This window comes from Myotis myotis, unplaced genomic scaffold (genome assembly GCF_014108235.1).
Source record: "Myotis myotis isolate mMyoMyo1 unplaced genomic scaffold, mMyoMyo1.p scaffold_m19_p_18, whole genome shotgun sequence".
NCBI classification, from domain to species: domain Eukaryota; kingdom Metazoa; phylum Chordata; class Mammalia; order Chiroptera; family Vespertilionidae; genus Myotis; species Myotis myotis.
The window spans coordinates 5146172-5174143 of NW_023416322.1; the positions used below are offsets into that span (position 1 = coordinate 5146172).

The window sequence follows — 27972 nt, forward strand, 5'->3', positions numbered from 1 at the left end:
TTTCACTGATGTTTCTCTCTATTCCTCTTCCTTCCTCTCTCTCTAAAAAAATCAATAAAAACATATATTTTTAAAAAAGAATTAGATGAACCAGTCCTCAAGGAAATCCAGAAATCCATCTCCCTTTGGGGGTTGGCTGAGATTAAAAAGGGAAAATCTGGCCGTAACCGGTTTGGCTCAGTGGATAGAGCGTAGGCCTGCGGACTCAAGGGTCCCAGGTTTGATTCCGGTCAAGGGCATGTACCTTGGCTGCAGTCACATCCCCAGAACAGGGTGTGCAGGAGGCAGCTGATTGATGTTTCTCTCTCATCGATGTTTCTAACTCTCTATCCCTCTTCCTTCCTCTCTGTAAAAAGTCAATAAAATATATTAAAAAAAAGGGGGAAATCTGTCATAACCATGGCCTCCATCCCAGCCCCATAAACCATATGTTCCATAAAGTCTGATTAAGCTGTTGCCTATATGAAGTACATTGATGGCCCCCGTGGACTCCTAATGCCACAAAATAACTCACCAGCTTGCCACAGAATAGTTGTCCCTGCCTGGTAGGCCAGACACCACCATTCTCAGGTCAGGTAACAGAGGCAGGGATGGTCTCTAGGCCATTGCTGAGGTGCAAATGTCCCTTGAGGGTAAGACAAGAACTTAAGGTATCTAAGAAAATAAAATAGATTTGATTTCTACCATTACAACCTAAGTTAATTAGCTATTTATCACCTTCGTGGGCATGAGGGCTTATTTCAAAGGGGATGAGGTGCAGGGTAAGAGTTAGTAGGAGGAGACAATAGCATACAGAAGAAACAGATCTTCAGGGTCTGGCCTGGCGCTTTAAAACACCTCTCGTTCTATCTTCACAACACATGGTAGGGTAGGTTATTTAATAACAAAATATTTTTATAACAATAGTGACATTTATGAAGACTTAGCATATGCTCACTTAAATTATCTCATTTAGGCCTCACAACCCTAGTAAGTTTAAAGATAAGAAAGCCAAGACTTGCCCTAACCGGTTTGGCTCAGTGGATAGAGCATCGGCCTGTGGACTCAAGGGTCCCAGGTTCGATTCCAGTCAAGGGCCTGTACCTTGGTTGTGGGCACATCCCCAGTGGGGGGTGTGCAGGAGGCAGCTGATTGATGTTTCTCTCCCATCAATGTTTCTAACTCTTTATCCCTCTCCCTTCCTCTCTGTAAAAAATCAATAAAATATATTTTTTAAAAAAGAAAGAAAGCCAAGACTTAGAGAAGTTACATCTGTTCAAGGTCAAACGAGTTTTAAGTAGTAGAATTTAGATTTAAAGCCCAGTCTGTTTTCATTCTTCACTACTGTATCACACAGCCTGTTGTTGTTCTCTGAGCCTTGGGGTAGCTATGACTTGCCCAAGGCCACTAGCTAATAAATGGCAGACCTGGGGCTTCAATCTAGGCCTATGTGCTTCCCAAACACACACATTTTACACAGGAAGTTAGAGCACATCCGCAGGGGGAGAGGCACAGAAAACATTTCAAATACTTCATATAAAATCTCACCTCAGGGGAACCAAGAATAACCTATATCCTAGGGAACTCAAAAAGAACGGAAGTCACTTGACACGAACTTTATTTGTTCTGGCCATCTGATATGCTGCCCACCATGCTGGAAAACAGAGACAATGCCCTCTGCAAACAGCTCGAGACATGCCAAAGTAAATACTGTGGGCCTCAAGGACAGCCCTGAAGGACAGGTTCTGTGGCTGCTGGTCAGATGCCTGATCTCAGCTCTAAATGGGTGCCGCACCCTGGAGACCAGTAACTGACTTTGCTATCCCAAGTCTTGATTACAAAGAAATATAAGTTACCCAGTTGTTGATGAGAATCAAATTCTCTTAACTGGCCATGACCAAAACATGGGACGGGGTGGGGGTGGTCCAGAGATGGAAATGAACTTGAGAATTTCTAGTAAACATCAGGCAGGGGCTGGCAACGCGCTTCCACCAGAGAAGCCCCACAAAGTAGGAGCTGCCCCAGAAGCATGTTCCTAGGAGCTCTTTGTGCTCAACAAGCCCTGCTGAGCAAGGAAGGGCTTGCTCCTCAGACACCTCCTGCCACTCACTTCAGCTTCCTCCTCAATGCAAACCCCACTCATGCAGGCTCCATGGGGCTGCTGCTTCCCCAAGCTGGTAGGGTGGAAGGGTTTCCCACCGTCAAGCGGCAATCCTTCCCCTTCTCTGGACTTTATAGAGGGCTCACAAGTTTGAGAGGCCTGAGGGAGGAGAAAATGCTGCCTGGGGTAGCCAGGCTGCTCTGCTATTCCACCTCTAGCCACCGGGGGGCCCCTGGCTCCAGAGATTCGGGGACCTGGCTCTGCTCCCAGGGAATGGTGGGAGCCGGGAAACCCATACCCAGCAGGCCCAGAGCGGCTCCTTCCCCAGCACCTGAGGGCGGGCCAGCGCACCGCCAGGTCTCAGGTTTCAGGGGGATGGCAGTTGCCTGTCTAAAGGCTTCTCTGTTCCTTGGAATTGTACAGAATGTCTCTTGTGGCTTTTCCTCCTCCCTCTTTTTTCCTGTTGACTCTCCCCAGTTGGCTTTCTGAATCACCAGACTCCAGAGGAGAGCAGCAGATGTTGACTTTACTTCTTCCAAGCCAGCGTCAGCTCCCTCCTGTGGATGGGGAGCCAGCAGGAAGATGAGAGGCAGGGGACGAGGAAGACAAGCCTCACCCTTCCCACACTGTGAAGGAGGCCGTAGGGGAATCTGAAAGGAGGCAGGGACCTAGGCAACAAATTCCCGATTCCCGAGACTGGAGAAAAAGGCCCTGTTGGCCGTGGAACCGTGGTCATGAGGAGGGAGCAGACAGAGGGAGTGCTCCTAGTCGGGGTGCCAGCGCCTCTTGTCTGAGGTGAGGCCTCATCTCCTGCCAGCAGCTTCCTCATGACTCCAAAGTCAAGTCAGGGCTCAGGCGAGGGGAGGCCGTCCAGGGGCTGATTCTCGTCCCCTCGTCCCCTCGGAGCCCCCGGCCTCCGTTCTTTTGCGCGTCTTTCGGAGAAGCTTCCAGGGAGGGCTTTCCAGGACTCTATTCTACATTCATTGCTCCGGTTTCTCTTCTCTTTTTTCTTCCTCGGGGATCTTCTTACGGGCAAAGAAGCCAAGCTGTACAGGAAGAGATAAGAGTTATTGTCAGATGGCCTGCCCGGGGACCTTGCCAACAGCCCTCAGACTTATCTGAAGTCTTCACTTTGGTTCTGCTTCCAAATATGAGGTTCATATTTCTTTTATTTGGCTTAGTGGAATTCAACCAGTATCTGTGGAGTTCAGGGAAGGAGGTTGGGCATGACACCCACCGGCTGCCCAGCACCAACCCGGTTTTCCCTGCTACAATCAAGGACCCCTCAAGGCGTGGGCACCAGGCCCATACTTCCAACCAAAGCCGTGCTTACCTTCCAAAGGCAGAAGACGAGGAAAGCCAGCAGCAGCAGCCCTCCCAGGACGCTGCCAATGAGGATCCACAGGGAGATGAGCACAGGGTGCGTCTGGATCACCTCCAGGAGGCTCTGTGTGGGGAGAGGGGTCTTTTACCTGCACCCTCTCACCCAGCTGGCCTCACCCCACATTCAACAAAGCCAGCCTCCAAATAGAAGACTAAAAGGAATGAAACAGAGGCAGGAAAGGAGGCAGTGGGACCCTAGCATCCTGACTTGTCACTTCTGGCTCCTCGATTGCTGCCTGATGAAGACACTTCTGGAAAAAGCCCACACGTGTCCTTTCCCCACCCCCACCCTCATACAGGAGGCGTCCAATCAATGTTTTCGCAGCTCTCACACGCGGCCTCCAGCCCCACCTCACTCCAGCGGGAAGCTTCGGTCAGCTGGAGGACACTGCCCTCCTCAGCTCCCAGCTCGAAGGTGCTGACCACTGTCAGAGACTTGAATTTGGCCTGCGGAACAAGGAGATGGGAAGACATTTAAAGCGAGCCATCATCAGGGAGTGTGGCAATTGGAACTCCAATAACAAAGATGAGGCTGAAAGGCACAACTCTCAGGACTCTGAAGACCAGAAGTAAAGGTTGGAGACCAATGGGGAAAGAGGAAAAGGGTTATAGACGGAGAAATGAGAGAAATCTAAATTATGAAAGTTCTCTAAAGCTGGGGTCCTTCGTTATGCTGTCTGCTCTACCTGAAATGCATTCAGCTTCCCTTTCTTTGGCTAAGCACTACCCCTCCTTTAGGTTGAAGTTTAGACATCATCTCCTCTGGGATTTCAGAAAGTATTTCCTTCTAAACCCAACCACCCCTGATAAGGTTATAAAATTCTGTTTACTTTTCTGTCTTTCACCAATGAATTATAAGATCCTTGAGGACAAGGGCTATGTCTTATTAATTATGTGTCCCTAGCCCTGCCAGTGTGGCTTAAGTTGGTTGAGCGTTGTCCTGTGCACTGAAAGGTTGCTGGTTCCATTCCTGGTCAGGGCACATGCCCAGGTTGTTGTGGGTTCAATACTCAGTTGGGGTGTGTATGGGAGGCATCCAATCAATGTTTCTCTCTCTCTTTCTCTCCCTCTCCCTTCCTTTCTCTCTAAAATCAATAAAAACATATTTTTAAAAAATCTTTAATTATGTGTTCCTAGTGTCTAGTACCTAGCACAGTGCCAAATACCTAGTGGTTTCATAATAAATCTGTTAAAAGAATGGCTGAATGCCCTGGCCAGGCAGCTTAGTTGGTTAGAGTGTCATCCAGCTATGCCAAGGTTGTAGGTTCAATCCCCAGTCAGGGCACATACAAGAATCAACCAATGAATGCATAAATAAGTGAAACAACAAATAGATGCTTCTCCCTCTCCCCCCCTCTCTAAAATCAATTTTAAAATTTAAAAAGAATAAATTAATGAATTAAAAAGAGGATACCAAAGCCCAGATGGTGTGGCTCAGTAGTGGAGCACTGACCCGTGTACCAGGAGGTCACTGATCGGTTCCAGTAAGGGCACATGACCCCATTGTGGGCTCCGTCCTCAGTAGGGGGCGTGCAGAAGACAGCTGATCAATGTTGATGTTTCTCACCGATGTTTCTATCTCTCTCTCCCTCTCCCTCTTTCTCTAAAATCAATAAAATATTATTTTTAAAATAGAGGATACCAAAGAGAGATAAATAGAGGACCAGACTTAGAGAGGAATGGTCTGTCAGAGTTAATTTCCCTTAAAACATATGCCTGCATCCCAGGGATGTTGTGTTATTCAAAGTAGATGGTGTATGGGATGCACAGTAGAGAACCCTAGTGCTGAATAGCTGTTACAATTAAGATGTCAATTCCCTGCTCAGGAACTCACACTGACTCCTAACTGCCAATCATATTAAGTTCCATTTTATCTCCCTAGCTTTAGAGAACTTTCATAATTTAGATTTCTCTCAACTGTATAATCTTACTTCTGACCCCCCTACAATATATACTGCATGTAAATCTACTATTTGTTCATTTATTTAACAGAAATGTATTAAGTCACTACAGTGATTTAAACATGGTGCTAAACATTTGGGATATTCTCCTCAATGTCTCCTAATACAGGACCTTTTATATAGTAGGCACTTGATGGATTATTAATTGATTGAATTTTAGGTATCCTATCAATGTTGATTGATTATTAGTATAGTACTAAGGGATGATACATGGAGGATAATAACTAGCTTTTAATGAGTCCATCTCATTATTCAATTATTCTTTACAACAACCCCTTAAAGTAGGTGTTATCACCCCCACTTTAGAGATGAGAAGAAAGAAGCTTAGAGAGATGAAATAACTTGCTCAACATCCAACAGCTAGTAAGAGGCAAAGTGGAACTTGAACATGGGTCTGTTTACTTCCAAAGCCTGTGCTCAAGTTCCAGATTGGAACAGAAGGGAAGAGTCGTAGGAAATAAGAGGTTTACCCTCCGGAAGAATTCATTGTGAACCAGTCTCAGTAGTCCGACAGAGGCCTCGGTCCCCTTAGCGAGCCGCCCAAGGTGGCACCGCACGACTTGACACCGAGTATTGCTCCCGTTCTATCACAAGAGAGAGACAGGTCAGACCTGGTGGAAAGATCTCCCACTTCCCGCTCCAGGCTCTGCCCCCAATCCTAAGGCTCCAAACACCACTGTTCCCACCCTGGACACATTGCCCCATCCTTGACGCATACCAGCCGGCTGGTGTGCTGAAGCTCCTCTGGGTGCGCAGGGGGCCCAGGGGGCTCAGTCAGGTTCTGCACCGCGCAGCTTGCCTGGAGAAAGATCGAACTTGAGGGACTCTCTTGATGGTGAGAGGCCAGCCACTGCATGCTGAGCAGCACCTACCCACACTCTTATAGTGGGGGAATCCCTCTCTTTCTTCTCAAAGAAGCCACATACGTAAAGGGAAGGTCCCCCCAGGGAGGAGCCCTGAGGGCAGTGACCCAGCAATAAGGGGCTGGTGAGTCCACCAGGTCAAGGTGGACGGCCCCACATCCCCCAGCCCAGACTCACATTGTGAGTGATGACTTGAGACAGTGACAGGAAGTAGTTGCCCCCATGGGCCACGGCTGGAAGGAAAGCTGAGATGATGAGGCCGCTGACCACATAGCAGCCAAGGTTCTGAACCTGAGAGGAGAGTTGAAAACGGGAAGAGGCAGGAGACAAAGATCCTTCGGTATCCGCTCCTCTTTATCCTGGATCCCACTGACATCTAAGAGAGGCTTTTTCCGTTTCCCCCCAAGACGTCTCCCTCCTCCCCTGCTCACTCCAAGGCCCGCCAGCTTCTCACCCTCAGAGTGGTCTTAAATTCAGGGCCGGGACCCACTGGGAGGGTCCCGTACGGATGGACCTCATAGCGGTGCATGGTGGACTCACTGCGTGGACACCAAGTCGGGAAGTACACGGCCATAGCCATGACCCAGACACAGGCACATGGTCAATACATAGATGGAGTCAGGGAAGGCCGAGCCAGCACATGAATGAAGAAGCAGGGGTACATAGAGAAGATAGACATGAGACACGGCAGACTAACAATGTTTATGGCCACATCCCATATCCCCCAACCCTCGCCCCAATCCCCAGGCCCAGCAAAGCCCATACCTAGGGAGAAAGTAAGATGCTTAAGAGAGACGGTTTTGCATGAGTGGGATTGGGGGCAAAAAGATGGAGCAGCCCCAAGGGTTTGGCTTTGGGGACACTGAAGCACATGAAGGGAGAGGTGGGAACATAAAGGGTATGAGTCTGAGGTCAGAATGGGGTGGGGGTCCCAGAGGGGACCAAGCCATACCTAGAGAAGAGCAGGTGAGGCTCATACTGGATGTAGGCTGAGGTCTGGGCTGTGTTATCATGAAGGGTCCCATTTCTCTCCAGGCTATTGCTGTAGGGCAAGGGGAGAGGCTGACATCCTGTCCCAGAGACCCTCTCAGGAGGAAAGGGGTCAAGGCTATGTATCCCCCTCCTCCAACACACATACCACCCCAGCCAGCAAGACCCAGTAGGAGAGAGCCGGGGGAGGTTCCCTTTGCTCTCACCTGGTGGCAGTCAGCCTCACAAGGACCTGGCTCAGGAGGGAGGAGCAGCTAAACTCAAACTCTAGCAGAAAGGTCACCTGGAGGCAGGAGACATGGGTCATGGTAGATTCCTAGTCATGGGGCAAGTTCAGAGGAGCAGGAGCCCTGTGTGCCTCCTTCTCCAGCCCCAGGCCCCACCCAGTCCGGCCCCTGCTCTCTCAGAGCCCCTTTCTCATCCTGGGCCCCACTTACCTTGGCTCCAGTCTGAAAGACCGGATGTCCCACACTGCAGAGCCGGGCGTGAGGGGAAGGCGCGGCACACTCCACCTTCACCGACCTGTCCCTCTGAGAGCAGAGACACGGGGGTGGAGCAGAGCTGGGGCTGCAGCTGCTCTCCTGCCCGCAGCCCCTAAACACTGGGCCTTTCTCCAGAGCCCCTCGCAGCTGAGGACAATACCCACTCTGCTCCCTCCTTCTTCTCCGACTCCTCCCCAAGCCCCTCCCCGCCCCTGACACCTGAGGAGTGAAACTGGCCAGGTGGAGGTTTCTAGAGAAGCTGAGGCTCAGGCTGGTGTTGTAGGCATTCTCCTTCCTGTTCTCCAGGGTGGCTGTCACCAGCACTTTCCGCCGACCTTGAACCACGAACGGGTCCTTCCTAGGAGAGGTGCATAAGGGAGAACTCAGGAGCTGAAGGAATGCCAAAAGCCTCGCTTCTGTTTTTCTGGGCAAAGAACCACCCTCCAGTTCCCTTCTAGTCCCGTCCAGCCTGGCTCAGGTCATTTGGGTTTGGCCAGTTCCTGTCCATCCCACCTGGAACCTCTGATGTCCATATTCGCCCGGAGCACCAGGTCTGTGACACATTCATTGTCTTGGCCACAGTCCTTGGAGAAGGGCACCTGGAGGAGAGAGGAGGGGCCAAGGGCTGAGAAGGCAAGGAGAAAGGAATGGCATTGGGAGGAAGGTGAAGGGAGAAGAGCGGGTGCCCAGGTCAGATTCACTGTGATCTCCTCTCCGCCCGCCCCCTCAGGCAGTGTGGGGCCAGGACAGGACAGGGCAGGGCGTGGAACTGCTGACCAGCTTTCGTATAGAGGTGAGTGAGCCCTCATCCAGCACAGGGCCTGGCTTTGTGGTGTTGTCCAAAGCAAAGGTCACAGTCAAGGCCACCGGCCGGAGGTAGTCTGATGTATCCTGAGGGAAACCAGAGGCAAGGTCATGGGGAGCCAGGGCTAGGGGACAAGCCAGGCCTGGGAATGTGGTCATACCAGCGATCATTTACTGAGCGCTGTCTGTGTGTTGGGCATTGTCCGAAGGTTTTGGCAGTGCTATCACATTTACTTCTTTCTTAAAAAATTATTTCCTGATTGATTTGAGAGACAGAGGAAGGGAGAGAGAGGAAAAACATCAATTTGTTGTTCCACTCATTCATGCATTCATTGGTTGATTCCTGTATGTGGCCTGACCAGGGAACAAACCTGCAACCTTGGCACATGGGATGGTTCTCTAACTAACTGAGCAGCCCGGCCAGGGCCACATTTACTTCTTTTTTTAAAAAAATATATTTCTTTATTGATTTCAGAGAAGAAGGGAGAAGGAGAGAGATAGAAACATCAATGATGAGAGAAAATCATGGATCAGCTGCCTCCTGCACACCCCCCATTGGGGATTGAGCCTGCAACCCAGGCATGTGCCCTTGGCTGGAATTGAACCCGGGACCCTTCCATCTGCAGGCCGACACTCTATCCACTGAACCAAACCGGCCAGGGCCACATTGACTTCTAATACAATCCTGTGATGCAGTTATTATCATCATCTCCACCCCCCCCCCCCCCCGGGCCCCAGCTTTGCAGGCAAGGAAACCGGCTTCCCAGGTTGCACAGATGGCAAACGGCAGTTAGAATTGAAACCCAGATCAGCCCAACTCCAAAGTCTGCCTTTCTGAAATTGCTCCTCTGACCCGGGCCTCCCCTCACTCCCAGGCCCCGAGGCTAAGCAGGTCCTGCCCCTCCTCACCAGCACATGGAAGTGTAGCCGCTCACAAGTGACATTCCCCACAGTGAGCCGGAGCCGCCGGGGGGCCAGCCTCTGGCCAGCGCCGTCAAAAGCTGCCCGGGCTCCAGCTGTCCACTCGTCCAGTGATGCTGTGAACCGCACGTCTGCACGGGGCAGGCAAGGGTGAGGGTCAAGAGGGTCCGAGGCCGAGGCAGGCCGGGGTGGAGGGGGGCCGGTGCCCGGCGGTCACTCACGGAGCCGGCGGTCCCAGCGGCCAGGCGTGCGGGAGGTCGCTCGGAAGCAGAGGAGTGCAGAGAGGCAGGCGGCCTCCTGGCCTCGCCGCGTGCAGTCTCTCCGAACCACACTGATGGCCGGCGGGGTCACCACCAACGACGGGGCCAGGAGGACAATGGGCCGGGAGCTGGGCACAGGGTGGGAAAGAAATTCTAGTCGGAGGAAAGACCTTGAGAAAATCCACTCCCAGCGCTTGCCTCCTGAGGTCAAAGGAAAGAATGAGGGGCTAGGCAGGCAGGTCTCTCTCCTCCGAATCTTCTAACAGAAGTAAGATAACAGCCAACATTTAAATATATATATATAAAATATATTTTTATTGATTTCAGAGAGGAAGGAAGAGGGAGAGAGAGACAGAAATATCAGTGATGAGAGAGAATCATTGACCGGCTGCCACCTGCATGCCCCCTACTGGGGATCCAGCCCACAACTCGGGCATATGCCCTGACCAGGAATCGAACCGCGACCTCCTGGTTCATAGATCGACACTCAACCACTGAGCGATGCTGGCCAGGTGAGAACAGCTAACATTTAAGAAGCACTTGCTATGTGCTAGGCCAGTGGTTCTCAACCTTCTGGCCCTTTAAATACAGTTCCTCATGTTGTGACCCAACCGTAAAATTATTTTCGTTGCTACTTCATCACTGTAATGTTGCTACTGTTATGAATCGTCATGTAAATATCTGATATGCAGGATGGTCTTAGGCGACCCCTGTGAAAGGGTTGTTCGACTGCCAAAGGGGTCTCGACCCACAGGTTGAGAACCGCTGTGCTAGGCACTGTGTTAAGATCTTTACATGGATTACCTCATTTAATCCTCACAATAAGCCTATCAGGTAGGATTGTTCCCATTTTAAAAACTAGGAAATGGAGGCCAGAGTAGTTGACTAAGAAATCCAAATCTAAGCCAGTGCCTCCAAATCCCTTGCTCTGAACAGCCATGCCGAGCCGTCCACTTTGCCTGAAACAGGACCACTCACCTAAGCAGGATGGCCGCCCCTTGGGCGCCCACAGCCACATCCACCAGGTCATCTCCATCCAGATCTAACCGGCCATCTACACTTCGGCCAAAGTAGCTGAGGGCCTGTGGCAGGGAGACGGCAGTGATCCGCTGCAGGGAGAGGGGGAGTTTGAGCAGGGACTCCCACACCTGGTTCCCAGCCTCCCACCTGGCTCCTATTTCTTTCATCAGAACAAGAGAAACTTGCCTGTGTTCAGGATTCCCTGTAGCAACCTGTATCCCCCTCCACCTCACCTTTTGTCCCTTATCCACGCTTTCACTTTCTGCTGTTAATATTTAATACAAAAATCCAGAAATAAATGATTCCTAAGTTTTAAACTGTGTGCCATTCTGAGTAGTGGGATAGACTCTTAAGCTGCCCGACTCTGTCCCGCCTGGGGTGTGGGTCATCCCTTTGTCCAGTGTAGCCACACTCAGTATGCTACCCACCGTGAGTCACTTAGGAGCCGTCTTAGCTATCAGATCAACTGTAGGACTCACACAGCTTTGTTCAAGTAACCCTTATTTTATTTAATAATGCCACATTCATATGAGTTTTCTTATAGCATACTGTTATCATTGTTCTCTTTCATTATTGTTGTTCATATCTTACTGTGCGTAATTTATAAATTAATGTTGTCATAGGTATGTATGTACAGGAACAAGCCTATAACACAGTATATGTAAAGTCTGGTACGATCTGCAGTTTCGGGCTCCTCTGGAGGTCTTGGACCATATCCCCGTGGGGCGGGGGGGGGGGGGGGCAGGGGGGGAGGCGGCTACTGTACTACTGAAAACACATTTGTTCAGTTTGGGTCCCAAGTCCAGGGGAGCACTGATAAGCAGAGGCCACGTCCCCACTCCCCCTGCCCCCACACGCCCCTGCCTTCCTCGGGCACGCCTGACCTGGGCAGGGCGGGGCCTGACTCCACTCCGAGCCCCATGATAGAGGTACAGCGCTCCACGGTGCCCATCCTCCAGCGGTGCCCCCACCGCCACGTCAGCAAAGCCGTCGTGGTTCAGGTCAGGAAGGGCAGCCATGGCAAAACCAAGCCGAGCATCCTGTGGGGGTTCCGGATGAAGTGTTCCCTGGAGTGTGAGCAAGGACTGCTGGTGGCGGCGAGAAGAAGAGAGGCGTCGATCTGACTGTCCCAACCTCTCAGCCAGCCCTCAAATACATGTGCCTCCTCTTCTCTCTCCTTCCTGACCGGCAAGCAAGCCTCACCTGACCCACCAGATACACATAAACACGTCCTGTCTCCTTGCTCTGGGGTCCCAGAAACATGGGGGCAGCCACAAGTAAGACATCAGTTGTCCCATCGCCATCTGTATCCAATGGGCAGAGCTCACTGCCAAAGTATGAGCCAATCTGGGGAGTGGGGGGGAGTGAGAGGAGTGGTGTACCCAGAGAAAAGGGAAGGTGATTGTGAACAAGTGGGAAGAACCGCACCCCCCCCCCCCCGCCCCCACCTGCCGCTCTGGTCCTCATGGCCCTGACAGACTCCCTAGCAGAATTCAGCACCGATCTCAGGCCCCTCTCCAGCCCCTTCACTGTCTCCCTACAGGCTGATTCCCCTCGGATGCCCTACCTGCTCCCCCTGGAGGCTCTGGGCGACCCTCACAGCCCCATCTTTCTTAAGCTGGAAGGCGATGACCTTTCCTCGATGTCTAAACCGAGGAGCCCCCGAGAGAAAGAGGCGTTGTCCACCCCGCAAAAGCATGGAGGAGACAGAGTAACCTGGAAGTGGGCAAGGAGTCGGGGGCGGAAGAAAAAGACGGGGTCAGAATGGGAGGGATCCCTACAGGCCTAGGAGGGGTCCCAAGGGGAGTAGCAGGAGGTCCGTGAACAACTGTGTAAGTGAAGAGGGGGTGCTCACACCCCACACCGGGAAGCGCCCCCCACCTCCCAGGCCTCTGCAAACCCCTGCTACTCACCCAGGTAGGCCGCGTGGTTCTGCAATGCAGGGGGGAACTCATCTTCCAGGGCGGTCCGTGGGGGGAAAAGGTGGCGACCTTCTTCAAGCCATAATAACACGGAGCCCCCCCAGTCATAGGCCCCCACCATCCCAAAGAGAATCCCATCCTGTGGGCAGAACAGACAGGGTCACCGCAAAGGCAGCGGGGAGTCAGAGCAAAGCTGCCTGGGAGGGAGGGCGTCACTGGGCACAGGCGGGGGTCAGTGTGAAAGCCAGGAGCCGTCAGAACGGATACTGGTTAAAGGGGGAATATAGAAGAACCCTGGGGTTGAAGGGTTCGAGTCAGAGGCTGGAAGGAGTCAGAGGTTGAGTGGGGTCATGCATGGAGGGGGCAGGCTGTCCAACCTTTAGCCGATGAGCAGAGAAACCAATCTGAGACATTTCCAGGCCAAAGGAGCTTTCGTTTTCTCCATGGGACCCTTGGGCATGAGACAATATTGAGGCACCTGTGCTCCAGAACCCCTTCCCCGCCCTCCATCTCTTCCAGGGGCATCCTTACCCTCAAGGCCAAAAATCCGGTCTCCCAGTGCGTCCACAATGTCGGTCAGCGCAGCTTCATCCGTGACATTGAAAAAGAACCTCTCGTCCGGGTCACTGGCGATAGCTCTGATTTCCCGCACGAAAGCGCTAGGGTCTCGCTGCCGCCGGAGGTAGTGGCCGAGGACCTGGGTGAGAGCCAGGGTGGGTCTGTTCAGTGTGTGGATTGGGATAGCGGAGCTGGTACAGAACACAGCCAACCAAAGTGAAGGGAGGGAAAGGTGGCTGGTGTCGGAGAAGTGGTTTCTCTCAAGTTCCCGGTCCTGATGTCACCATCCCCACCCCACCCCTCCTTCCAGGTCCGAGCAGAGTCTCACGGCAATGCCATAGCGGGTCACTCGTCTGGCCTCACAGGCCTTCAGTGCTGCGGGCAGCTCCTCTCCGTCATGTGATTCCCCATCAGTGACAACCACCAGCAGCCGGGCAGCCTCCGGGCGGCCCCCGCGGGACTGACTGAATCCTTCTGTGCTGAGAAGAGAGAGAAAGGAGGTGTGATCAGAAGTACACACACACACAGATACACACATACACACAGGCACACACATACACACACACATACAGGCACACAGACACACACATACACACAGACACACATACACACAGGCACACACACACAGACACACATACACATGGGTACACACACACAGGCACACACATACACACATACACACACAGACACGCACAGGCACACATATACACACAGACACACACACACAACAGCATCACCAGTTCGCTGAGGTCCGGCATCTTGCCTTTCAGACCATCTCCCCAACAGTGTCTAGAATGCAGACTGACACACAGTAAGAGCTCAAATGCTTGAATATCATAGGACATATAGATGAGCATATCATCAATGCAAATCAATATAAAATTCCTTTATTTAATTTTAAATTGATTTGAGAGAGGGAGGGGGAAAGAGAGAAAGATTTTTGCTGTTCTATGTATTTCTGCATATATTGGTTGGTTCTTGAATGCGCCCTGACCGGAACCCACAACCTTGGTGTATTGGGTTGATGCTCTAACCAACTGAGCTGCCCGGCCAGAGCAATAAGTATAAAATTCATTCATTCCTACATTAATTTAGCAAAGAGTGCGTTTGGGAGGACACGTTTTAAGGGAGTGTAGAATAAAGAAGAATGGCCAGGCCAGGCTAGTCTTCCCAGAATGAGTCTGAATCATGTTTGGAAAGTGAGCGAGGACATGAGTGATGGAGAACCTGAGGGTCAAGATCAAAGTGGGAATGGCAGGATGGGGAGAGAGAGTTCTGTCTGCAGAGATAAACACAGCAGGAACATGGAGCGATACAGACAGATATTTTGTAGAAATGTGACGAGAGGGACTGCACTGACAGTCAACTTAGTTTCCCCTCACCCACCATTAGTGTTCACATAAAGATAAACATCCAAGGCATCTTGGGATGTACACACTGCACTCCACGCCTCCCCTAACCCGTCTCGGCCCTCCCCACTCTGCCTCCCCCACTCCCCTCCCCAGTGCCTCACCAGGCCACCATTATTGCTTGGGCAGTCTTTGTTTCTCGTCCCTCCCGCCGACTCAGGTTCCTTGCTGCTCTCACCACTTCTTCCTTGGTTCGGAAATCTCCCAGGGACCACTCATGTACAGGGCTCTCGCCATACTGTACCAGCCCCACCTGGAATAAAGTGCACAGTCAAATGAATGTATGTAGCCCAACGGTTGTGGCTCAGGGTTGAGTGTCCACCTATGAATCAGGAGGTCATGGTTTGATTCCCGGTCAGGGCTCTTGCCCGAGTTGTGGGCTCCATCCCCAGTGGGGGGCTCCATCCATCAGGGACAAATATCTGTGCAGGAGACAGTCGATTAATGATTTTCTTTCATCATTGATGTTTCTATCTCTCTTTTCCTCTCCCTTCCTCTCTGAAATCAAAAAAAATGTATTTTTTAAATGAAATGTGTGTATGAAAGTGGGGAGGGAGAAGAAAGTGTGTAAGGGAGGGAAGGTGAGCGCCTGGATTCTCCTGAAGACACTATCTGCGTGCATCTCCTCTCTCCCTGTCTCTCCCCTCCGAGCCCATCCTTATTGACCTCTCATACCTGTATCTGCTCTGGGTCAATGAACAGTCTTCCCACCAGTCTTCGTAGGAAAGTCTGAACTTCAGACCAGGGGTAGATGCTGTTGGAGCCATCCAAGACGATGACAACATCCATGTATGTGGGGCAGCCTAGGAGGAGGAGTGTGGTGATAGCGAGCAGAGGGGTACAGGATACGGGGCGTGAGGGAACAAGGGAAGAGGTCACATTCAATTTAAACATTTATTAGGCACTTCTGTCATACAAGGAAGGTAGTATGCCAGGCCCTGGGTAAATGTAGAAATGAATAAAAGGAGAGATGGGCATACATGCAATATACTAAAAAAAAAAAAAAAAAAAAAAGCCTGGCCAGTGTTGCTCAGTGGTTGAGCAATGACCCATGAACCAGGAGGTTGTGGTTCAGTTCAATTCCTGTTCAGGGCACATGCCCCAGTTGTGGGCTCGATCCCCAGTAGGGGGCATGCAGGAGGTGGCCAATTGATGATTTTCTCTCATCATTGATGTTTCTATCTCTCCCTCTCCCTTCCTCTTTCTGAAATCAAGATATATATATATATCTAAATATAAAACCCTAATATGCAAATAGACCAAATGATAGAACAACCGAACAACCAGTTGCTATGACATGCACTGACCACCAGGGGGCGCATGTGGAACATGGCGGGCGATGGCCGCAGCAGGATGGTGGAGCAGGTGAGCGGGGGTGTCAGACCAAGGCAGGGCACTGGTCGTTGTCACTGGGGCAAGCCTCTGGTGGTTACTGAAAATTCTTTGCTCCCGTGTGCCGTGGTTCCCCCCAATGCTCGCACCCACTGCCAGTGCCTGGCGCTGGCTCCACTCACACACACCCATGGCTGGTGCTATCGCCCCTGAGGCTTCTCTACCTCCCCCTGCTCCTGAGGGGCGATCGGGGCAGCAGCCACCGCTCACACCTGCCGACAGTACTGGCCCTGCTCACACCCGCTCCTGGCACAGGTCCCAATTGCTCCATGCTGCCAGCAGGTGCGAGCAGGGCCAGTGCCATCAGTGCGTGGGCGAGCAGCAGTGGGAGCGGGGCTGCTGGCAAACAAGGGACCAGGGCGACAGCGGGAGGGGGCAGGTGGAGGCGCGGAGGATTGGCCGAGACTTGCCCTGTGACCACCACAGCCTCACAGCCCACAGTTCCTTTCAAGGTGCACAAATTCATGCACTGGGCCCCTAGTATAAGCATATAATAATAATAATAATAATAATAATAATAATAATAATAATAATTGCATGCCAGGTGAAAACATAGCCCTGATGGTGGGGAATCAAAGGAGGCAGGAACTGAGCCGATACTGAGACTGAAGATGTTCGAGGAGAGGAGAATACAAGAAAAGGCCTTTGGATTGAGAACTCTTTAAGCAAAAGGAGCTGGAGGTATAAAAGTGGATGACACATTGGAGAATGGTGAGGTAAATGCTGTAGCCAAGGGCGTGGAGGGATACAGCGAGAGCTGAGTTTTTGAAGTTGCTTTGATCAGTTCATGGCGTCTTAGCGCCCTGGTGGAGTCTGAATTCTAACCTGTTAGGGAGCACGGCGCTTATGCAGACACATTAGGTAGCAGTGAGGACAGCCAGGCAGGCCCATCAGACCCTGACGCCCCATCCTTTTCCCACCCTGCACCCCGTGCTGAGGGCTGAACCTCAGCCCTCCTTCTGGCTTACGCTGTGCAGTGGGTGCCAGGCTTCCCCGGGGCCGGAATGAGGCGTCTACATGGGCACAGATTCCAGAACTGAAGACAGAGGAACCGCAAGCACGAGACCAGAGCGGGGCACAGGCCTGGGGGCAGGTGGGAGACACAGTTACTCCCAGGTTGGGAGGCGCCCGCAGAACATGTGCCGAGGAGGAGGCACGGAGATTCCTCTCTACTTTCTAGGGTTTTTAACTCCTTGACCTTCTGCATAGACCAGCTTCCCGCACCATACTGCTCTTTCTCTGCCACAAACCCTGAGACCCAGCCACACCCTTTCCTTAGCTCACCATGAATCCCCCGTCACCATCTGTCTCCAGCAGAGACATCCCCAAGTGCATGTTCACAGCAGGACGAGATGAATTTCCCAGTGGGTAGTCACCTGGTGGGAGGGGGTTAGAAGAGAATGAGATCATGAGGTCCCAGATGGGGTGCTTGAGTTCAGGATGATTTTGGGTTTGAGAAGAGATCAGGGTCAAGTCGGGGACAGGGAGCATGTGGGATATGGGGGTGAAGGTGAGGTATAAGGGGTCAAAGTTACTAGCGTATGAAGGTTAGGGGTTAGGAGTAGAAGAGTGAGGCATCTTACCCAAGTGGACCTTGACACATGAGGCATTGTGGGATCTCCCTATGGGGCAGCGGTAAATGTCTCCCCTTCGGTCACCAGAAGGCCCATCCCAGGGGGCACCCACCAGGATCCTGGGGGAGGGCATGAATATAAGCACAGTGTAACCATGACCTTTGAGATAGGCCATACAAAAAAAAAAAGAGAGAGAGATAGGCCAGAGGGTAAGTGCATGGGCTGGCAAATCTAGAGCCCACCCACTTCCCGATTCCTTTAGATTCCCATCTGCCTCAACCCCTTTACAGCGTCATCACAGCCCCTGTCTCATGGCCCTCTGGCTTCCTCCTCACCATCGCTGTCCACCCCCAACATGTTGTAAGACACTGTATCCAAATTCAGCCTCAGGTGGCCCTGGGAACAGACGTGGGTGATGCACATCCAGGTTGAAGGGGGAGCAGAGACCTGGGGGGCCGGGATCATAAGGTTAGCAGGCAGCAGGTAGAGAGGCTAGTGAATGCCCAGAGAGAGGCTGTGAAGGACATGCTTTGCTATATTTCTCTGCTTATCTATAATAATAAAAGCGTAATATGCTAATTAGACCAGACAACCTTCCGGACAAGGCCGGGGCTGCGAGGGAAGCCCAGGTCCCGGGTGCCAGAGGGAAGCCGGTGCCAGCAGCTGGGGGAAGGAAGGCCTACTCTTGCATGAATTTCATGTATCGGGTCTCTAGTTACTCATAAGCTGCCTGGCCTCTGTCAATGTCATGGACTCAGAGCTCCAGGCAAGGATGATCTCCTTCCTGTATCTGTGTCCAGCTGTCTAACCTGTGGCCCTCTGCCATGCTAGTATTTCCATCCAACCCCTGAAATCTAATTTACAGACAAGCCTGGGTCAAGTTCCTCTTTTCCACATCACTCCTCCTACACATCCTCCTCCCCAAGCGGAGGGTTAAAAGAGGGAGAGAGACTGTCTGTAGCCCCAGAACAACCATGCCTTTCAAACTCTCCCCAAAACCAGGACCATGGGGAGAACAGGAGACGAGGGAACACTGAATGTCTGGGTCTCTCCTCTCTCGCTCTAGACTCCCAGTGTCATTGTTACGCGCTCACTCTCATTCTCCAACGTCTAGGGCTCTGGGTGATTCCAGCCCTGAAAACCTCAGTGGCAATTAACTGGGTGGGGCCCCTCGCCTGCCCACACACATGGTTTGCCATTCATCCTAGCAAGGGTCCCTTCGCCCTAAAGTTTCCCACAACCACCAGCTTCCTTTCTAAATGTACCCACCCTCCCCACTGCCCTCCACATTTCTTCCTTAGCTGTTGACCCACTCTAAAGACCCCCGCCCCCAATCAAGTCCTGGCTGATTCTTCCCTCCCATCCCTTTAAAATCAGAGCTGGTATTTTAGGAAACGAAGATTACAGGGCACTGGTGAGGAAACATTCCAGCTTCTGGTCTCTCCCATGGTTCTTTCCCTGTGTCTTGCTCCTTCCTTTCAAGCCACCCCCTCTTAGACCACCCACTCCCACCAATGGCGATAACTCTGCCTCAAACCATGCTCATTTTCAAAAAGGTGGTTTGTATGTGAGCCTTTTTGCACCCAGGAAAATGCCAGGGTTGTATGACTAGGAACTGCAGCTCGTTGGTTAGATAAACCCAGAGTTCTGACTACATGGTTAGTCAGCTATGCCTCAGGCTCCAGAGACCACCAAGGGTAGGGAGAGGAAGGGAGGGGGGAATAGGAATCAGAGTGGCCACGTGGAAGGTCACATCCTGTTTCTTTGTGGTCCCCTAACTTCTCCAGAACGGAGGACACAGGTTTTAGATAATTGGATCACAAACCTGACACAGGCTCTGACAATCTCAATACTAATTCGGTCATATGCTGTGGGCATAAGAATGCAAACGTGCAAACACACACACACGCGCCCACACACAGACATACAGACACACTAGCAATGGAGAATCAGTGTTAATCTTTCACCCTAATTCCCAAATAATTTTAACCCTAAAGTCCCAATGCCAAACAATCCACTATCCTCTTTTCCCATCAGAAACCAAGAAGTTAACCTCCCTCACCTGTCAGGACCATCAGGGACAAGAACAGGTGAGGGATGAGAGGCAGCTCCATGCCTGGCTGTTCTGGCCGCGTGAGAAGTCCTCTGTGCCTCTGTCCCTCTCCTCTTCTGTTTTCGTTAGTTTCCCTCCCATCCTGCCCCCTCCCACTGCCAGCTAAAAATAAAGTTGGGAGGAATGGGAGGAGTGATGGTGGGGACCTGTGGGGAGCCCCAGACAGAGGACAGGACTGAGTGATCTTAGTCTAGTTCTCTGCCTTGGTGCTGCCCCCTGGAGGCGTCATCTCAGAATCCAAAGGGAACACAACTCTGGACTCTCCGCTGTTTCCTTCTCCTTTTTCCTGTCCTTTGTTGTTTCCAGACAATAACGCTTTCTTTGAATTTGGAATAAACAGAGTGGGAGACAGACACTTTTTACTTCCTAACCGTATTCACCTCAACCTGAGATCTAAAAAATAAAGAACTGATAACAGTGGTTTTATTGACCTAACCACCTAGGGGAGTCCCAATATGTGAAGGTACAACCGGCCCACAGACGAAGCCAAACAACTTGGTTCTGTTTGGACTTGCTTCTGCTGCCTGTGGCACTATAGCTTCTGGAGGGACCATAAACTGAACTGGGGTGGATGTGCTTTGTGGAACTTGTATAATCACTTTAACATTAGATTCTCATCTTCTCAAGTAGGCTACAAACATCTGACGCTGGGACCGAGGAGTTAAGCTTTTTGTATCTCTACCACCTAGTACGATGCCCTGTAGAGTTTAGGTCTCAACAGAAGTCTGTGGGTGATGATGCAGTGGCTAATCCCATGAAAAATCCAAACCACAGTGACAGAAATAGGGGCTTCCGATGACAACACACAGGACCAGACCAAACATCAATGAGCAAAATGATCTTTAATTGGCTGGCCTAGAAGGCGTGCTCTCCATTGTGGGCGGGGCCCTAACTATTTACACAGAATCATTGTACAATATTTACAGCAAGATGTTAGACACAGCATCATTCTGGGTTGGCAGAGAAGGGGTAAGAACAGGCTGCGAACGAAGCCCTGAAGTCGAAGTGTAAGCCGAAATCTGCAGATGTGAGTAGAGGGAAGGGTAAGGGCCAAGTCATGAGCGAGGTTGGTGAGGTAGCCATGAGGGAGGAAGAGGAAGCAGCGAACCACTTCTGGGGCATGAGGGAAGAGTCCACTGGGACATAAATCTTTAAAATTATAGTCTGGAGTCTGAAGGGGGTAAAATCTGCCACAAGCCACCTCTGTGAGGAAAAAGAAGGCAATTAGAATCTTACAGAACACACCTTCTCCCCGACCAAAAACTCATTTTGCTGCTGATTAAATTCCTAGGACAGGGGACTGTGAAGGGAAAAAAAACCAGAGACAGAATCTAAGATTTAAGAGACACAAAATCAAGAGTCAAGAGAGACACAGACAATGCAATGGAGGAGGAGAAGAACAAAAGCTCCAGCAGATCTGAACACTGGAATCATCCTACTGACTACACAAGTCACCTTTCCTCACCTCATCTTCCCCAAAGCTCCTCCCTCTACCCCGGGGATGGGGAACCATTTTTCTGCCAAGGGCCATTGGATATTTATAACATCTTTCATGGGCCATATAAAATTATCAATTTAAAAATTAGCCTGATATATTTGGTCAAACATTTAATTAACTCACCCCTAATGCCTTGGCAGGGCCAGACCAAATGATTTTGCGGGACTTATACGGCCCACGGGCCAGACGTTCCCCACCCCTGGTTTACCCCTAAATCTCTGGATTTTAACTTTAACGAAGGAGTAGGGTTAGGATGCGGCTGGGACACTGGGGACAATCTAAGATTCCATCTTACCAAGTCAGGTCCCCTCCTTATCCTGCACCAGAACATCAGGGCTTGAGTCGTAGCCAAGGGCAGATTAGGGTGAGGATAGACAGGATGGAGGACACGAGGCCACAAAGCCCCACAATTCCCGGGCCACAGCGCCAGAGGCCTAGTTTGTCCAGCGGAATGAAGAGGTCACAGGCATTTCTGACTACATCCAGCAGAAGCGGGGGATTACCCCGAAGGACCCGAGCCAGGAGCAGGACTCGGAGCTGAAGCTTCAGAGCTATTTGGGGTAGGCCTCCTCCTGGAGTCCCTGGATCCCCAGGTCCCCCAGTCTCAATTCCTTCTGGGGCTCCTCCTCCAGAACCCTTCTGTCGCCGGCTATAAACTGAAGACTCTTGTTCCATCAGTAGGCGAATCTCATAAGCATCCCGACTCAAATTCATGATGAGAGAAAACAGGTAGTACCTGAGATACACAGGACGGAAGGGTCAGTAAGGGCACGTGTACCCACTTGGTACAGCCAACAGAACACTCAAGCATTTTTTCCCGCCAAAATGCAAAGGATTAACGTCAGAACCCAGAAGTGGATGTGTACTAGTGCCCACTATTAGAAATGTCCTCCCACCTTTCTCTAACGAATATGTTCACAATTACCTTAAGAACCTGGGCTAAAGTTCATGAGCATCATCAAATCTTCCAAGATCAACCTCAACTTTCACTTTTCCACTTGGCAACACATTAACACACACACATTCAACTTGAACTACAGTAATACAAACTTTTTTTTATAAATATGTTTTTTATTTCATAGAGAGGAAGGGAGAGGGAGAGAAGAATAGAAACATCAATGATGAGAGAGAATCACTGATTGGCTGCCTCCTGCATGTCCCCTGACCGGGAATCAAACCGTGACCTCCTGGTTCATAGAGCAATGGTCAACCACTGAGCAACACCAGCCCGGCAGAAATTTGTTTGAAAAGAATAAGCTTCAGTTGCTTCAGAGTTAAATTATAAATAACTTAAATCCAATCCTTTTATTTAACAAAACAAAAAAAAGAGGTGTGCTGGCCAGCGTGGTTAAAGCATCAGCTTGTGAACTGCAGGGTCTCAAGTTCGATTCTGGCCAAGGGCACATACCTGGGTTGCAGGTTCCCTGCCCCTGTTGTGGTGCGTGTGGGAGGCAACCGATTGATGTGGCTCTCTCCCATTGATGTTTCTCTCTCTGTCCTTTCTACCCATCGCCCCTCCCTTCCACTCTCTCTAAAAGGAAAAAGTATCTTCCAGTGAAGATTAACAAAACAAAAAAAGAGGCCCAGAGGTGGTAAGCAGCTTGCCAAATGTGTGACATTATAAATTCCTTAAGAACAGTGTATTTTTAATTTTGAATCCATTCTCACAACAGTGGTCTGTACTCTGTATGATTGTCCTATCTCCAAAACACAGCCTCAGTGTAAGCACCTCTGTTACACTCCATCTCCACAGTCCAAGCCACTGTCATCTCTTGCTTGCACTACTGCTTTCGTCTTCTGACCTGTCTCTCCATGATCACTCTTGCCCCTCGCCCCCAACATAAACTCCTCTTCTTAAAAATCTTCATGGTTTCCTTCCTGTCACACTTAGAATAAAATCTAGATAACTTAGACAGGCTTACAGACCTGACATCTGACCTGCCTCTCTAACCCCACACTACACCACTCTTTCTGTCGATCAGTGCTCCACCCACATTTGTTTCTTTTGATCCCGTCAAGCTTGTTCCTGCTTTGGGATCTTTACACGACTGGGTCCTTCTACCTGAAATATTCTGCCTCCAAAATCTTCACAGCTGGCTCTTTGGGTATGAGCTTAAATGTCACCTTTCCAGAGAGGCCTGCTCTGACCCCCCATACTAAAGTAGCAAGCCATTTACTTTCTAGCACGTGACCCTCTTTCAATTTCCAGCACGGTACTTATCACTGTCTGTATTTTCATTTATTCTTTATGTGTGTCTCCTCCCATTACACTGTGAGCGCCATAGGAGCAGGGCCTTGCTTGTCTTTACCACTGGGTCCCTATACCTAGACCAGTGTCTGCTTATAGTAAGAGCTTGATAAATATTTGTTGAATGATATGAATAAACATGGCATATAAACTCTTCTAGGTAGGTGCTTTTCCAGACTACTTCAATCATGCCTCTGTCCACAGCCCTCATACACTGCATGCCATGTGGAAAAATAACACAAAAATGGAGATAGAAAGATGCTAACTAATATAATCTAAAAGAACAGAGAATCATAGCATAATAAGAAACAAATATAGATGATATGTATACAGATAATTTTATTCTGAAATCATGTTTCTCTGCACCTTCATTACTTGTGAGCTTTTTAGTTCAAGTCAGATCTCTTGGCCATATTACGGACTCTCCTCTTTTACCCTACTGCAATCCATTCTCCACACTGCAGCAGAGAAATCTTCTTTAAACACAATTTAAATCATGTCATATCCCTAGTTAGAACCCACTATACTTAGGATTTTTATTTTTTAATTGATTTTAGAGACAGGAAGGGAGGGTAGAGAGAGACAGAGACATTGATCAATTGACTCTGCCACACACCCTGACCAGGGATCAAACCCACAACCTAGGTATGTGCCCTGACCAGGAATCGAACCCGCCATCTTCTGGTGTACGGGACGGGATGACACTCCAACTAATTGTGCCACACTAGCCTGGGCTAGGATAAAAATTTTCTAAAAACTAAACCAAAAAAATCTTATTATTGTCTTTCATGAGTGATCTGACCAATCTACCCCTCCAGTTTGAAAGTATGCCTTTTACTCAATACTGTCCATTCCGCTGGCCTTCTTTCTATTTTTCTAATTCCCCAAAGTCTTTCTTGGTTCAAAGCCTTAGAAAATGCTATTTTCTGTTTGAAAAGGTGTTCTCTGCTACTGCTTGCTTTGTCTAACTTCTACTCAAACTTCAGGTCTTACCCTAAAATATTATTTTTCTCAAAGAGTTCTTTCCTGATATTTCTTTTGTATTCATTTATTTTTATTGATTTCAGAGAGGGAGGGAAAGGGAGAGAGATAGAAACAGCAATGATGAGAAAGAATCATTGATCAGCTGCCTCCTGCACACCCCTCACTGGGGATTGACCCCACAACCCTGGCAATGTGCCCTCGACCAGAATCAAACCTGGGACCCTTCAGTCCTCAGGCCGATGCTCTATCCATTGAGCCAAAGCAGCTAGGGCTCCTTCCTGATCTTTCATTCTTAGTGTTATTTATTTCATAACACCCTGTACTTTTCCTCATACACTTGGTTTGGTGTTTATTTTATTTTTTTATATATTTTATTGATATTTTACAGATAGGAAGGGAGAGGGATAGAGAGTTAGAAACATCAATGAGAGAGAAACATTGATCAGCTGCCTCCTGCACACCCCCTACTGGGGATGTGCCCACAACCGAGGTACATGCCCTTGACCGGAATCGAACCCGGGACCCTTCAGTCCGCAGTCTGACGCTCTATCCACTGAGCCAAACCGGTTAGGGCGGTTTGGTGTTTATTTATCCTATATAATAAAAGGGTAATATGAAAATTGTCCCCTTGACCGGGAGTTCGATCAGGGGACAGGGCTGGTCTGCCAACTGCCCACAGCCCCTCCCCTCGGCCGGCCCGGCCCAATCGGGGCAGGCCTCCGGACTCCATTTGTGCACGAATTCGTGCACCGGGCCTCTAGTTTTAACATATGATTATCCCTCTAGACCAGAAGCTTCATCAGAGCAGGAATCATATCTGTTTCACTCTCTGCTTTATTCCCTGGACCACAGTAAGCACTTACTAAATATTTATAGAATGACTGCATGAGCAAGTAGTGAGGAGAGTAACCTATGGCAGCCGTTTTCAATTGGTGTGCCACTAGAATTTTTAAAACATGCAATACCTGACTATTTAGCTAGGGGCACTGACCTCTTTTCCCTTAGTTTGTCAAGTAAAAAAAATGACAGTAGCCAACACAATAGCAATCCGGTGTGAATGAATCAAAATTATTAAACCTACTTTTTTGTCAGGTGGGCAAAAAATGTATTTTTTTGGTGTGCCATAGAATTTTAGTAATTAGTTTATGTGTGCCATGAGATGAACAAGGTTGAAAATTGCTGACCTATGGTATAGATAGAAGCAGAATTAAAGTAACATCACATTTTTCCTAATCTTAGTCATTCATTATGGAAGAGCATTTGTCTTCTACCTCCTCCATTCCTTATCCTCTGACAGTTTAAGATGTAAGTGAAGATTAGAAGCCGGTGAGTGATTAAGATGTGCACATTCTGGGAAGACCCTGAGAGATCATTCCCTCATGAAAGGCAAGTTATGTGATATGAAGAATACAAAAGGTCTTGTAGAATAAAAGCACATCAAACCTGAATGAACGCTGGGCCCACTTCTCCTGGTCCACACGGGGAGCGAGTCCAGACTTCCCAGCCCACAGGACATTGTCACAGGCGAAGTACAAGGCTCGATTGAGGTGACTAACCGTGATGCAGAATCGCAGGACAACATCTGACAGGTGCACAGCGCGTTTGGCTGACTCGAGGGCATCTGCCGAGTTGCCCAGGCGGAGGACTTGTGGGGATCCGCAGGAAAAGGCAGAGGTTTGGAAGTAGAGAGGCCGAGAGCAAAAACAGAGAAAGAGAAAAGGCAAGAGGGTGAAAGTTGAGCAAGTGGTAGAAACAAAAACAAATACTTTTTTAAAAGAGCAGAAACAGTTCATTCTTTTTTTACTTCAAATTTTAGTTAATGTGTGTCCCGGCTTCGTTTTCTCAAACTTGCCCATTTCTCCAGTCCTTCATCACACTCAGCCTCCTGTTGTCTTACCTCAATGGGAGGCATGTAGGGGGTGAATGCAAAGCCAAACGAGGGGGAAGAACTGGCAGGAGGTGGGAAACAGGAAGGAGGGACGAAGAGGGAAGAGCTGGGGTGGAGGGAGAGTTGGGGTCACAGGGCCTAGAGCTACTTACGCTTTCTCCCCAGGCTCAGGTGGCCTTCCAGCTGTCGAATCTGCTTCTGCAGCTCAGGGCTGGCCCCGCGCTTCTGCAGTGCGTGGCCCAGAAGGGAGCAGGCGTACTGGGCGGCCCTGGGGGAGACAGGCAAGCAGAGGCGGGGACCTCCCGCACCTCCCTGCGAAAGCGCCCCCTAAGGCCAGGATGGGCTTCCCGCAGTGCCACTCCCTTTCCTGCTCTTCCGTCCACCACCCACTGCTTCTCCTTCAGGCCCGGAGCGGGGCAAGCACGGGGTACCGAGGAGCCCAGACGGGCGGGAGCACACTCAGCGCTGAGAAATGCAGAGACTCCACCGGGCTGAGCGCCGGGGTGGGGGGGTGGGGGGCTGAGCGTCGGGGTGGGGGTGGGGGGCTGAGCGCCGGGGTGGGGGGGTGGGGGGCTGAGCGCCGGGGTGGGGGGGTGGGGGGCTGAGCGCCGGGGTGGCGGGGCAGGGGCTGAGCGCCGGGGCGGGGGGGTGGGGGGCTGAGCGCCGGGGTGGCGGGGCAGGGGCTGAGCGCCGGGGTGGGGGGGTGGGGGGCTGAGCGCCGGGGTGGCGGGGCAGGGGCTGAGCGCCGGGGCGGGGGCTGAGCGCCGGGGGCAGAGACGCGGGGCCGGCAGCACAGCGGGCAGTGCGTGGAGGGTGGGCTGGGGGACCCCGCAGGGCAGACCCTCTTCCTTGGAGGTGAACTAAGCTCCCAGGCCTGCAGCGGAGCTGAGACCGGAAGGCAGGACGGGGGCGGAGTTCCCGGCGACAGCGGGAAGGGGACAGGGAGACTTGGAACCGGTCCTCGGCTCGGGGCAGAGTCCGGCCGCTCGCCACCGCTCTCCGGGGCCAGCGCTCCCGCGGCACCGCCGCCCAGCGAGGGCCGTGCGGGTCTCCCGTGGACGCGGCAGCCCTGAGCGAACCCCGCTGGCCCTCTCGTGCCTCAGTTTCACCATCTTTCCCGGGGGCAGAAACGAATCAGCGCCCGGCCGGCTCCCGCAGCCTCGCGCCCGCGCGGCCCCCGAAGCCCGAGTTGGCCCTTCCTGACCCCCGTAGCTGAACTGACTTCGCCGCACGAGGGTCTGCGGGTCCCGCCCCGCCCCCCGCCCGCACCTGCACAGCCGATCCCGGGCCTGGCTCTGGGCGCTGAAGCGGACCCAGGCGTCCATGGCGGCGCCGCTCCCGGCCCCGCGCGCCCCGCCCCGCCTCCCGGCCGCTCAACGGGGCCTCGCGAGGGACAAACGTCGTCAGGACCGAAGGCGGTGGAGCCCGCCCCGGAGGCGGCCTTTCCGAGAAGTGCTCGCCTCTGGGTCTCGGTGCGCGCGACTCAGTTCCTAAGCCGCCTCTTCAGAAGGTCAGTTTCCCCGCTCGCCCTCAGCCGCACATTCCGCTTTAACTATTCGGGAAGGGGGCGGGGCCTGCTGGAGGGGCGGGGCCTGCGGGGGGCGGGGCGAGAGGCGCGGCGG

General features: G+C 51.3%; 2 protein-coding genes across 4 annotated transcripts; both read right to left on the bottom strand.

Annotated features, from left to right (window-relative positions):
- Positions 1 to 1115: 1115 nt before the first annotated feature.
- ITGA10 (integrin subunit alpha 10) lies at positions 1116 to 20452 on the bottom strand. Of its 2 annotated transcripts, XM_036343257.1 has the most exons (30): positions 19682 to 20452; positions 17955 to 18066; positions 17629 to 17738; positions 17330 to 17421; positions 17014 to 17128; positions 15329 to 15456; positions 14758 to 14906; positions 13573 to 13723; positions 13218 to 13383; positions 13064 to 13137; positions 12678 to 12825; positions 12332 to 12480; positions 11968 to 12111; positions 11649 to 11852; positions 10723 to 10853; positions 9706 to 9872; positions 9473 to 9615; positions 8537 to 8650; positions 8273 to 8358; positions 7979 to 8117; positions 7715 to 7807; positions 7484 to 7560; positions 7240 to 7329; positions 6742 to 6826; positions 6465 to 6578; positions 6143 to 6223; positions 5895 to 6008; positions 3815 to 3910; positions 3414 to 3527; positions 1116 to 3126 (listed from the first exon to the last, which is right to left on the bottom strand). In XM_036343257.1, exons 1-30 carry the CDS (start codon positions 19731 to 19733, stop codon positions 3061 to 3063), a joined length of 3504 nt encoding a protein of 1167 aa, XP_036199150.1. In that variant the 5' UTR covers positions 19734 to 20452; the 3' UTR covers positions 1116 to 3060. The 2 variants fall into 2 exon arrangements, with proteins under 2 accessions (XP_036199150.1, XP_036199151.1); XM_036343258.1 differs by lacking the exons at positions 17014 to 17128; positions 17330 to 17421; positions 17629 to 17738; positions 19682 to 20452 and having other exon boundaries at positions 17955 to 18278.
- Positions 20453 to 20555: 103 nt separating this feature from the next.
- Positions 20556 to 27903, bottom strand: PEX11B (peroxisomal biogenesis factor 11 beta). 2 transcript variants are annotated; one of them, XM_036343256.1, is made up of 5 exons: positions 27620 to 27903; positions 26503 to 26618; positions 25906 to 26107; positions 21526 to 21966; positions 20556 to 20751 (listed from the first exon to the last, which is right to left on the bottom strand). In XM_036343256.1, exons 1-4 carry the CDS (start codon positions 27673 to 27675, stop codon positions 21561 to 21563), a joined length of 780 nt encoding a protein of 259 aa, XP_036199149.1. In that variant the 5' UTR covers positions 27676 to 27903; the 3' UTR covers positions 20556 to 20751; positions 21526 to 21560. The 2 variants fall into 2 exon arrangements, with proteins under 2 accessions (XP_036199149.1, XP_036199148.1); XM_036343255.1 differs by having other exon boundaries at positions 20556 to 20935; positions 27620 to 27902.
- Between the last annotated feature and the right edge of the window lie 69 nt (positions 27904 to 27972).